The sequence below is a fragment of the Myxine glutinosa genome, chromosome 1 (genome assembly GCF_964187855.1).
Source record: "Myxine glutinosa chromosome 1, kmMyxGlut1.1, whole genome shotgun sequence".
Taxonomy (NCBI): Eukaryota; Metazoa; Chordata; class Myxini; order Myxiniformes; family Myxinidae; genus Myxine; species Myxine glutinosa.
The window spans coordinates 6710385-6723480 of record NC_136261.1 but is presented as its reverse complement, the minus strand read 5'-3'; the positions used below and the strand labels follow the sequence as shown (position 1 = coordinate 6723480).

Genomic DNA, 13096 nt, shown 5'->3' with positions numbered 1-13096 from the left:
TTTTTCAATTTCAAGATGCATTGCACCACACTCATCTTACACTCAGTAAATCCATCAAGAACTCTTTTTCAATTTCAAGATGCATTGCACCACACTCATCTTACACTCAGTAAATCCATCAAGAACTCTTTTTCAATTTCAAGATGCATTGCAGCACAACGGACCCTCGGGATCCAGGGTCCGTTGAGGGGCCCGAGCTTCTCCTGTAATTTTTTTTTAACAGTACAGTGAAACCCCTCATCGCCTCATCCTCATCGTTACATTTAAACCCAGAAGCTGATTTTGCTTTCCTTGCCGGAAACAAAACAACATTTACTGCTGTTAATGGTAGTTTCAAACTTTACAGAAAATTGTTATTACGGTAACCAGAAATGTGCAATACAAAGAAATAGGTTTCTATCCTTTTTGTCCAAAAAAACTATATTAACCATCTTCTCACGTAATTTTTTGCCAATCTTATGGAGAAATAGTGTTCAACAGTCGAGGGTGCGAATTGACTCGATCGGTCCAAACGTCCCGCTATCTCTTTTAATTTTCGATCATACGGCGAAATAAAAGTGACCATTTGTTTTTCTCGATAAAATATTCAAGTAATTGACACGTATAAATAATAATGTTGTACTTGTGTGCATTTTATTAACCTGCGCTCGCGAAGCGAAAAGCGTGGTTAAGCATTCAGGCACGTACGTGTGCCGTACATGTCTGCATTTTAAAAATTCATTTCCTCTGCAATTCTTGGTCCAATTGACATGAAATTTTCACCATGGGAGCGCCTCCTCCTGTAGAATATTTTAATGATTATTATGACGTCATAGGTCACGTGGTACAGGCGCCATCTTGGAAAAACTTCGCACCTCTATCTCGGAAACCACTCCATAGCAAAATTGAGACCTGGCTCATTGTCAAGTACTCCCCATGGGGAATAAGATATGTTAATGATGATGTCATCGGTGCCTTCGTTATGACGTCATAATTCGACAAGTACAACACTTATCCGATCATTATTTAAAAAAATTCAGCAACTATTGGTCTGATGGACACGAAATTTTCACCATAGGAGCGCCTCATGTGGAATATTTTAATGATAATCATGACGTCATAGGTCATGTGGTGCAGGCGCCATCTTGGAAAAACCGAAAAAGTTGCACCTCCATATCTCCAAAACCGCTGCATGCAAAAAATTGAAACGGCTCATGGTAAATAACTCTATATGGGGAATAGGTGTTGTTAACGATGACGTCATTGGTGCCATAATTATGACGTCATAATTCGACAGGGACAACGCTTAGTCTGAACAGTTTGAAATTTATTGAGCATGATCTATGCAACAATTATTTTGAGAATATAAATTGATGATGTCATCGCTCACATGATCTGGCAGCCATATTGGATCAAAAAAAAGAAACGTTCAAAAACAGAAGAGTTGGCTCACACCAAGTTTTCAGGGCCACCCTGTTATCGAAGCACACCAAGCAGGGTAAGTATTCTATGAATACCATCTAGTTATATACTGTTTCAGGCCGTTTGTCTGGAGCATTCCTTGATGCTTTGGACAATTGGACCGTATTGCATGTTCCGTACTCTGCAACATGTACGAGGTGCACCAAGTTCAACTTGTATAATAGATTTGTTAATACTTTATTTATTTAATTTTCAACACTAGTACTGTGAGCAAAAAAGGCTGCTGCTGTGATTTTGCTTTATTTATGAGCTCGTTACCGGTACTCTAATTTTGGATCTTCATAAAAGAAAGTTCCTTTAAAAGTTATAAGTGGGAGAAAGGGTGGGGGTGGGGGCCCCGAGGTTGTTTGCCTCTGGGCCCGCGCTGGCTCTTGACGCACCTGGTTGTGCGGAAGTTCCACAGACTCAACTATTAATTATTAATGACTCACATCGTCGACTAAGTAATTAATTAATTCAAACGCGAAAAGGGAACTCAATTTGATGTTGGGTCATTCCTGGTGGATCTTTTTCCACCTTTAAACTTTGCTTAAGGTGGGAAACGTGTGGATTTGCACAAAATGGTGTCCTGTGTGCAAGGCCTCTCTTTCGCTCCAAAGAAGGGTTGATGCCTGAAACATCGGCTCCTCCTTGCTTTCCACCTCTGTTGACAACCTCAATCAGCAGCTTGTGATTTAATTTGTTGTTCTACCTGTCCGTTGACATAGGTCATAGATGGACACTAGCTTTACCTGCATGACAGGTTTTTCATTATAGTCGTATATTGAATGAAAAGGGTGTTAAAGTTGTGATGGGGAAAAGCATTTGGCTCGGAGAGGGTGGTCTTGACAATCGGAGAGGGTGGTCTTGACAATCGGAGAGGGTTGTCTTGACAATCGGAGAGGGTGGTCTTGACAATCGGAGTGGGTGGTCTTGACAATCGGAGAGGATGGTCTTGACAATCGGAGAGGGTGGTCTTGACAATCGGAGAGGGTGGTCTTGACAATCGGAGAGGGTGGTCTTGACAATCGGAGAGGGTGGTCTTGACAATCGGAGAGGGTGGTCTTGACAATCGGAGAGGGTGGTCTTGACAATCGGAGAGGGTGGTCTTGACAATCGGAGAGGGTGGTCTTGACAATCGGAGAGGGTGGTCTTGACAATCGGAGAGGGTGGTCTTGACAATCGGAGAGGGTGGTCTTGACAATCGGAGAGGGTGGTCTTGACAATCGGAGAGGGTGGTCTTGACAATCGGAGAGGGTGGTCTTGACAATCGGAGAGGGTGGTCTTGACAATCGGAGAGGGTGGTCTTGACAATCGGAGAGGGTGGTCTTGACAATCGGAGAGGGTGGTCTTGACAATCGGAGAGGGTGGTCTTGACAATCGGAGAGGGTGGTCTTGACAATCGGAGAGGATGGTCTTGACAATCGGAGAGGGTGGTCTTGACAATCGGAGAGGATGGTCTTGACAATCGGAGAGGGTGGCCTTGACAATAGGAGAGGGTGGCCTTGACAGCCGGAGAGGGTGGCCTTGACAGCCGGAGAGGGTGGCCTTGACAGCCGGAGAGGGTGGCCTTGACAGCCGGAGAGGGTGGCCTTGACAGCCGGAGAGGGTGGCCTTGACAGCCGGAGAGGGTGGCCTTGACAGCCGGAGAGGGTGGCCTTGGCAGCCGGAGAGGGTGGCCTTGGCAGCCGGAGAGGGTGGCCTTGGCAGCCAGAGAGGGTGGCATTGACAGCCTTAGAGGGTGGCCTTGGCAGCCAGAGAGGATGGCATTGATAGCCTTAGAGAGTGGCCTTGGCAGCCGGAGAGGATGGCCTTGACAGCCTTAGAGGGTGGCCTTGTGTTACGTGCTCCTCCCCGACCCCCTGGTCACGGTGTACCTCCGAGCCCCGAGAGGAGTCACGGCAGAAAAATGTGTTATTCTGTATGTCAAAGATCACTGGTGAAGTCACACCAATTGTTACCAACAAACAAATATTGTATTAAGATCACACAAGAATAACAGTACAACAATAATAGTAATCAAAAGTACAATCAATATATATCCTATGATGGTACCATCAGTTTCGTAACATATAACTCACTGTGCTCCAAGTGAGTGAACCAAGAACATTCCCAATGTCTCTTTCCCTGCTTCAAACCAAAGTCGATGCTGGCTTCAAGCCAAAGTCGATCCGCTTCAGCGATCGTCAGAACGATGTCTAATCGAGACCAGAATCCCGTTTGGATGACGGTCACAGCCACACTGCCAAAGCTGCACCAAAGCGCCCTCAAGGCGACTGGGAAATCCAAAGTCGCCCTCCAGGCGACTGGGAAATCACACCCTCGGGTATGGACGTTTCACGGCTCAGTCGGCGAACTTCAGATTTACCTTCAAAATTCGTGTTGCACACACACACACCAGATAAACGTCTGAATGCGGTGAGAATGGCTGAAGCGAAGCAAAGAAACCTTGCTCGACGCACAAAGCGCGCGAGTCAAAATGGCCGACGGCCCGTACTCGAGACCTAATGGCACGACAAGGATTCTCTTCGGAATCAATCGCAAAACCTGACACGCAGGTGAATCTGTCACAGCGATAACAACTCTGTCGCAGGAATCCCTTTCCTGGGAAACCCAAAGTTCACTCGTGACTCTTGCTCGCCAATGCTCGCTCCAGACCGCAATGCAACTATGCTTCTTGTCCGACTCCACTCGCTCCGCCTTCGTTTTCTCTTCTTCTTCGTCGTCGTCCGGTTTCTTTTAACACTAACTTTTTCACCTTTTGAAAACAGTTCATAAACAATAAACCTTTTGAAAACAAGAATATTACATGGAATCAAAAATGTTTACAGTGGATGAAAACCACAACAACGGAAGTGACGAATCCGTAACACTTGACAGCCTTAGAGGGTGGCCTTGACAGCCGGAGAGGGTGGCATTGGCAGCTGGAGAGGGTGGCCTTGACAGCCTTAGAGGGTGGCATTGGCAGCCGGAGAGGGTGGCATTGACAGCCTGAGAGGATGGCCTTGGCAGCCGGAGAGGGTGGCCTTGACAGCCGGAGAGGGTGGCCTTCACAGCCGGAGAGGGTGGCCTTCACAGCCGGAGAGGGTGGCCTAGGCAGCCGGAGAGGGTGGCATTGGCAGCCTTAGAGGATGGCATTGGCAGCCTTAGAGGATGGCATTGACAGCCTTAGAGGATGGCATTGACAGCCAGAGACAGTGGCCTTGACAGCCGGAGAGGGTGGCCTTGACAGCCGGAGAGGGTGGCCTTGACAGCCAGAGAAGGTGGCCTTGACAGCCAGAGAGGGTGGCCTTGACAGCCGGAGAGGGTGGCCTTGACAGCCGGAGAGGGTGGCCTTGACAGCCAGAGAGGGTGGCCTTGGCAGCGGGAGAGGGTGGCCTTGGCAGCCGGAGAGGGTGGCATTGAGAGCCGGAGAGGGTGGCATTGAGAGCCGGAGAGGGTGGCATTGAGAGCCGGAGAGGGTGGCATTGAGAGCCGGAGAGGATGGCCTTGACAGCCTTAGAGGGTGGCCTTGACAGCCTTAGAGGGTGGCATTGGCAGCCTTAGAGGGTGGCATTGACAGCCGAAGAGGGTGGCATTGGCAGCCGGAGAGGTTGGCCTTGACAGCCGGAGAGGGTGGCCTTGACAGCCGGAGAGGATGGCCTTGACAGCCAGAGAGGGTGGCCTTGGCAGCCGGAGAGGGTGGCCTTGGCAGCCGGAGAGGATAGCCTTGGCAGCCGGAGAGGGTGGCCTTGGCAGCCAGAGAGGGTGGCATTGACAGCCTTAGAGGGTGGCCTTGGCAGCCAGAGAGGATGGCATTGATAGCCTTAGAGGGTGGCATTGACAGCCGGAGAGGGTGGCCTTGACAGCCAGAGAGGGTGGCTTTGACAGCCAGAGAGGGTGGCCTTGATACCCAGAGAGGGTGGCCTTGACAGCCGGAGAGGGTGGCCTTGACAGCCGGAGAGGGTGGCCTTGACAGCCTTAGAGGGTGGCCTTGACAGCCTTAGAGGGTGGCCTTGACAGCCTTAGAGGGTGGCCTTGGCAGCCGGAGAGGGTGGCCTTGACAGCCAGAGAGGGTGGCTTTGACAGCCAGAGAGGATGGCTTTGACACCCAGAGAGGGTGGCCTTGACAGCCGGAGAGGGTGGCCTTGGCAGCCTTAGAGGGTGGCCTTGGCAGCCTTAGAGGGTGGCCTTGACAGCCTTAGAGGGTGGCCTTGACAGCCTTAGAGGGTGGCCTTGACAGCCTTAGAGGGTGGCCTTGGCAGCCGGAGAGGGTGGCCTTGACAGCCTTAGAGGGTCGCCTTGGCAGCTGGAGAGGGTGACATTGACAGCCTTAGAGGATGGCCTTGGCAGCCGGAGAGGGTGGCCTTGACAGCCTTAGAGAGTGGCCTTGGCAGTCGGAGAGGGTGGCCTTGGCAGTCGGAGAGGGTGGCCTTGGCAGCCGAAGGGGATGGCCTTGGCAGCCGAAGGGGGTGGCCTTGGCAGCCGGAGGGGGTGGCCCTGGCAGCCGGAGAGGTCGGCCCTGGCAGCCGGAGAGGGTGGCCCTGGCAGCCGGAGAGGTTGGCCCTGGCAGCCGGAGAGGGTGGCACTGGCAGCCGGAGAGGGTGGCCCTGGCAGCCGGAGAGGGTGGCCCTGGCAGCCGGAGAGGGTGGCCCTGACAGCCGGAGAGGGTGGCCCTGACAGCCGGGGAGGGTGGCCCTGACAGCCGGAGAGGGTGGCCCTGACAGCCGGAGAGGGTGGCCTTGACAAACCAGTTTGGCAATGTGTGTTTTTCATTTTGTCATTCCAGAGTGAATCCGCTTATGAAAGGACTTGGATTATAGAGTAAGCTGCATGTGAAATGAACTTAGCACGTGACCAACGCAGTTTGACATGTGCATTACAGTAAAAACAACAGAGACTTTTACCTCAAAAAGGCAAAATCAAAACGATTTAAAATAAGCAAATAAATAATCCTTTTATGAATAGTAACTAAGCTTAGGAGAAGCAGGAGAACAAAGAGGGGCGAAGGGTGAGAGGGGGCGAAGGGTGAGAGGGGGCGAAGGGTGAGAGGGGGCGAAGGGTGAGAGGGGGCGAAGGGTGAGAGGGGGCGAAGGGTGAGAGGGGGCGAAGGGTGAGAGGGGGCGAAGGGTGAGATGGGGCGAAGGGTGAGATGGGGCGAAGGGTGAGAGGGGGCGAAGGGTGAGAGGGGGCGAAGGGTGAGAGGGGGCGAAGGGTTAGAGGGGGCGAAGGGTGAGAGGGGGCGAAGGGTGAGAGGGGGCGAAGGGTGAGAGGGGCGAAGGGTGAGTGGGTGACAGAGGGAATTCCTCTCTATTATGCAATTCCTCTTTATTACAAGTCAGCTGGTACTTATTTTGCCAACCTCGGAAACAGGACGGGCTGAGTCAACCCACCGAGCGTTAATTCATCGGCATACCAGCAGCTCAAACTCAGGACCCTGATAGCTCTTGGCAGCCACCTGAACTAACCATTAAGCCAACACCTGTCTTGATTGGTGTTAGATTGGCAGCAATACTCCACATGATGGGGCTCACTGAGGCTTCCACTGTAAGTGTGAGCAAGATATTACTCAGGGTCCAGGTGTGTCTGGATCCATCTTTTGGTCAAGCACAAATGGGTCACTACCTACAGGTGAGGTAAAGGACATGCAAATTGTGTGTGTGTGTGTGTGTGTGTGTGTGTGTGTGTGTGTGTGTGTGTGTGTGTGTGTGTGTGTGTGTGTGTGTGTGTGTGTGTGTGTGTGGTGGTGGTGGTGGTGGTGGTGGTGGTGGTGGTGGTGGTGGTGGTGGTGAGGTGTGAGGAGTCGGGAGGGTCAGGATAATGTTACGAAGAATGTCAATTGTGGTTGTTAGTAAGAGCGATTGGAACCTGAGATTGTAACTATGCAAATGGTTCATCACAATAAGCTCACACGTAGTTGGTTTGGTTTACCATGATGGAATGAGGATCGAGTTACTACGATAAAGGAACATGTATGGCTAGCTATGTTAGCATGCGTAAACTACCTGTTCCTGCTTGCTCTCTAACATAGCCACCTTCTCTCTCCGCTCCCGGTGAATCCTTCCCAGATAAGGATGAGGAAGATGCTCACACAGAATCTCCGATGGAGTGCTGCACCATCCTCAAATCGTAAGTGTTGTTCCTTTATTCTCGGTCTGTACAAAACCTGCTTTTGAGCTTAGCTGTTCCCAGTGTTGTTTCACAGGTACGTTCATAGTGCGCTTTTCAATTGGCTTCACCTGTCGAGTTCTGACATTTTCTCAAAGTGTAAAAACATTGAACAGTGTATGGATCCATAGCTGCACAATTGAGTTACAGTAATAGATGTAGCGGGTACATGCCAGTTCAGCAAAATACATATACATACCACTTTGGTCTATAATCTATATACATACCAGTTTGGTCTATCATCTATATAGATACCAGTTTGGTCTATAATTTATATACATACCAGTTTGGTCTATAATCTATATACATACCAGTTTGGTCTATAATCTATATACATACCAGTTTGGTCTATAATCTATATAGATACCAGTTTGGTCTATAATCTATATAGATACCAGTTTGGTCTATAATTTATATACATACCAGTTTGGTCTATAATCTATATACATACCAGTTTGGTCTATAATCTATATACATACCAGTTTGGTCTATAATCTATATAGATACCAGTTTGGTCTATAATCTATATAGATACCAGTTTGGTCTATAATCTATATACATAGTTGGGTCTATAATCTATGTACATACCAGTTTGGTCTATAATATATATAGGTACCAGTTTGGTCTATAATCTACATACAGACTTGGCATTTAATATGGAATATTTTTTTTTTCTTGACTTGGGTTTAATTTCTGAACTCAGTATATCAATCTGGTGAGTTTCTTTAACGCTTCGGTGATGTCTTTGTTGAAAGAACCATGTCACTGATTGTCTGTCGCAGCAAGAAGTCAATAACAGGATTATATCACAGGTGGCATAACAAAATGTACGGACAGGTACATTTGACGATTGGCTTCACAATCGGGTATGTGAGGGTTGTTGCGTTCTGTATTAGTGGAAAACAACTGCTGCACGTCTACAAAAGTTATTGCCGCTTCCCCTGGAGATGGTCCGTCAACTCGACAATGCTGTTTGCCATTTAGTGGTGGCTTTTCGAAATTCCGGCATGAAACAGCGTGCTATTGCTCGGCAGTATGGCATCACTCAAGGTCAGGTGTCAAAGATCCTGAAACGAAATGCTCAGAGGGGTGTCCCTACTCCAATACCGAGGCCAGGACGTCCCCGCAGAACCACAATGAGGGATGATCGCCAGCTGCACCGGTTAGTCCGCAATGGCCGTACCAAGTCAGCTAATCGGCTTTGGGCTGAGTGGCAGCATCTGACAAATGTGCCTGTATCCAGAAGGCTAGTCAACAACGACTGGTTCAAGCAGGCTATCGTGCCAGGCGTCCCCTGAGAAAGCCACGTCTGACCAGACAACACCGCCAGCGCCGATTGCAGTGGGCCAGAGAGCACCGTCAATGGCAGCCAGGACACTGGAATCACGTGATCTTCAGTGACGAGTCTAGATTTCTGGTCTATCGTCAAGATGGCCGCGTCCGAGTGCGCAGACAAGTGCATGAAGCCTACAACGAAGATTGTATAGTGCCAAGAGTCCAAGATGGAGGTGGTGGGGTGACCGTTTGGGCTGCTTTTCATGCAGGGGGCAAAACTGACCTGGTTGTTCTGAATGGGAACCTGAACCAGTTCAAGCACAGGGCCATTCTGGAAGAAACATTGCTTCCATTTGTTCGTGCAGCCTTTCGAGGAAACTTTGTCCTCCAAGATGACAATGCATGGCCTCATTGTGCTCGCATGATCCAACACTTTCTTGCTGACCGTGGTGTAGAGCATGTGGAGTGGCCTGCCATGTCCCCGGATATGAATCCGATAGAGAACTTGTGGGCAGAATTAACGCGTCAAATCGACAACTTGGACTAGCAGCCTGCCTCTGTGCGTGAATTGCAGCAGGCTATTTAGTCTAGTAGGAAGACTAGGTCCCCCTGCACCCCCCGGAGATATACTTCTAATCAGTGTTTCTAGATTGGAAAAAATGTGTAGAAAATGACTAGCTATGGCCCCAAGCTGAAAAAATGTCCCACATACCATTTTTATGCAAATTACTGCTGCAAATTTTATGCAAAATTATGCAAATTTTATGCAAATTTTTGATGAGGAGTAGAGTTGAGGGGTCTTTGAGGGCTTCATCGAGGTGCTCTCGGTTGCAAGACTGGGTCATTCTGAGAAGCACAGCAGGGTCAGAGATCATGATGTTCTCCTCCTCAGTGAATCTCTCCATCAACAGCCTCTCCATTGCCTCACACACTGTTTTGAGGCAAAAGAGGGACTTTGCGTAGGCCTTTCCACTGAGAACACCTTTGAGAGATCCACTTGTTACTAGTTGTGCCTCAAAGAGAATCTCTGCATATCCAGAACCACGCATCTTGTGTCCAGTGAGCATCCCGATGTAGTTCATGGATGTGTGGAAGGGTCCAATCGTTACTACATGACTAGCAAATTCATTTGGCCAGCGCCAGATGATGGGAAGGGCTTTCATGCAGACACCCAGATCAAATGTATTCAGGACCCATCTCTGACCCACCTCAGCAGTTGCTGCCTCGGAACGCTTCAGTAGCTCACGAACAACTGCGTTGTCTGTGATCGGTTGGTGGATAGGCGTGCAGTAGTCGACTGTTGATTTGCTGGGTGGGGGAGAACCAGTTGCAGAGGTGAAACCCCCTAGCCCAGGCACAGGCTGCAGGCCATTGCCATGCCATGCAGGCACCAGGCACAGACCGATCACAGACAACGCAGTTGTTCGTGAGCTACTGAAGCGTTCCGAGGCAGCAACTGCTGAGGTGGGTCAGAGATGGGTCCTGAATACATTTGATCTGGGTGTCTGCATGAAAGCCCTTCCCATCATCTGGCGCTGGCCAAATGAATTTGCTAGTCATGTAGTAACGATTGGACCCTTCCACACATCCATGAACTACATCGGGATGCTCACTGGACACAAGATGCGTGGTTCTGGATATGCAGAGATTCTCTTTGAGGCACAACTAGTAACAAGTGGATCTCTCAAAGGTGTTCTCAGTGGAAAGGCCTACGCAAAGTCCCTCTTTTGCCTCAAAACAGTGTGTGAGGCAATGGAGAGGCTGTTGATGGAGAGATTCACTGAGGAGGAGAACATCATGATCTCTGACCCTGCTGTGCTTCTCAGAATGACCCAGTCTTGCAACCGAGAGCACCTCGATGAAGCCCTCAAAGACCCCTCAACTCTACTCCTCATCAAAAATTTGCATAAAATTTGCATAATTTTGCATAAAATTTGCAGCAGTAATTTGCATAAAAATGGTATGTGGGACATTTTTTCAGCTTGGGGCCATAGCTAGTCATTTTCTACACATTTTTTCCAATCTAGAAACACTGATTAGAAGTATATCTCCGGGGGGTGCAGGGGGACCTAGTCTTCCTACTAGACTAATTGTAACTGCATGGCAAGCGATTCCTGTCCAAACCTTGGCAAATCTCGTGAACAGCATGCCTCAACGTGGACGTGCTCTCCTGAATGCTCGTGGGGGTTACACGAAGTACTGAACTGTAATTTTACTGTCTGTAATCCCAGTCGTAATTTAACTTTTGTTTTTGTTATAATTTTTTAATTTAAAAATAACTTTTTGACCGATGACGTCATAAATTGGGCACAGTCTATTCCAGGGCAAGACGAATATGTGTGCAAAGTTTGGCGATTCTCCGTGCAACGGTGTAGACGCAGTGCTGCAAACAGACAAACAGACAGACAGACAGACAAACGAACAGATCAACATACTTGCCGGAAAACAAACAGACAGACAGACAGACAAACGAACAGATCAACATACTTGCCGGAAATTTTTCCGGCAAGTAACAAACGAACAGATCAACATACTTGCCGGAATCTTTTCTGGCAAGTAACAAACAGACAGACAGACAGACAGACAGATGAAAAATCGGTCAGAGACCGAGGACTTGCCGGAATGTACTTTTTTATCGGCCATTTAGGACAAATATGGCGGCCGAACCACGTGACCGATGACGTCATCATTAACATATTTTATTCCCCATGGAGAGTTCTTTACAATGAGCCATACCTCAATTTTTTCTATTCAGGACTTTTGGAGATGTGGAGGTGCAGAGTTTTTCGGTTTTTCCAAGATGGCGGCCGAACCACGTGACCGATGACATCATCATTAACATATTTTATTCCCCATGGAGAGTTCTTTACAATGAGCCATGTCTCAATTTTTTCTATTCAGCACTTTCGGAGATATGGAGGTGCTAAGTTTTTCGGTTTTTCCAAGATGGCGGCCGACCACGTGACTGATGACGTCATCATTAACATATTTTATTCCCCATGGAGAGTTCTTTACAATGAGCCATGTCTACATTTTTTCTGTTCAGCACTTTTGGAGATATAGTGGTGCAAAGTTTTGCCGTTTTTCCAAGATGGCGGCCGACCACGTGACATATGACGTCATCATTAACATATTTTATACCCCATGGAGAGTTCTTCACAATGAGCCATGTCTCAATTTTTTCTGTTCAGCACTTTTGGAGTTATAGTGGCGCAACGTTTTGCCGTTTTTCCAAGATGGCGACCGAACCACGTGACTGATGACGTCATCATTTGGGCACAATATATTAGAGGGCAAGACAAATACGTGTGCAAAGTTTGGCGATTCTACGTGCAACGGTGTAGACGTAGTGCTGCAAACAGACAAACAGACAGACAGACAGACAGACAAACAGACAGACAAATGAAAAATCGGTCAGAGACCGAGGACTTGCCGGAATGTACTTTTTTATTGGCCATTTAGGACAAATATGGCGGCCGAACCACGTGACTGATGACGTCATCATTAACATATTTTATTCCCCATGGAGAGTTCTTTACATTGAGCCACGTCCCAAGTTTTTCTATTCAGGACTTTCGGAGATATGGAGGTGTAACGTTTTCCGGTTTTTCCAAGATGGCGGCCGAACTACGTGACATATGACGTCATCATTAACATATTTTATTCCCCATGGAGAGTTCTTTACAATGAGCCATGTCTCAATTTTTTCTGTTCAGCACTTTTGGAGATATAGTGGTGCAAAGTTTTGCCGTTTTTCCAAGATGGCGGCCGACCACGTGACTGATGACGTCATCATTAACATGTTTTATTCCCCATGGAGAGTTCTTTACAATGAGCCATGTCTCAATTTTTTCTGTTCAGTACTTTCGGAGATATAGTGGTGCAAAGTTTGCCCGTTTTTCCAAGATGGCGGCCGAACCACGTGACTGATGACGTCATCATTAACATATTTTGTTCCCCATGGAGAGTTCTTTACAATGAGCCATGTCTCAATTTTTTCTGTTCAGCACTTTTGGAGATATATTGGTGCAAAGTTTTGCCGTTTTTCCAAGATGGCGGCCGACCACGTGACTGATGACGTCATCATTAACATGTTTTATTCCCCATGGAGAGTTCTTCACAATGAGCCATGTCTCAATTTTTTCTGTTCAGCACTTTGAGATATCGAGGTGCAAAAATTTTCGGTTTTTCCAAGATGGCGGCCGAACCACGTGACTGATGACGTCATCATTTG

The 13096-nt window shown here is 48.2% G+C and overlaps 1 protein-coding gene across 9 annotated transcripts in view; it reads left to right on the top strand.

Annotated features, from left to right (window-relative positions):
- The window catches only part of LOC137421075 (DENN domain-containing protein 2D), a 102514-nt gene that overhangs the window by 32115 nt on the left and 57303 nt on the right, over positions 1 to 13096 (top strand). For all 9 annotated transcript variants that reach the window (XR_013623723.1, XR_010983253.2, XM_078779251.1 and 6 more), the window contains exon 3: positions 7488 to 7548. Coding sequence is in view for 7 of the 9 variants with exons in the window: in XM_078779251.1 (XP_078635377.1) it covers positions 7488 to 7548 (61 nt within the window). In the remaining 2 variants the exon portion in view is untranslated. The remainder of the gene's footprint in view (positions 1 to 7487; positions 7549 to 13096) is intronic.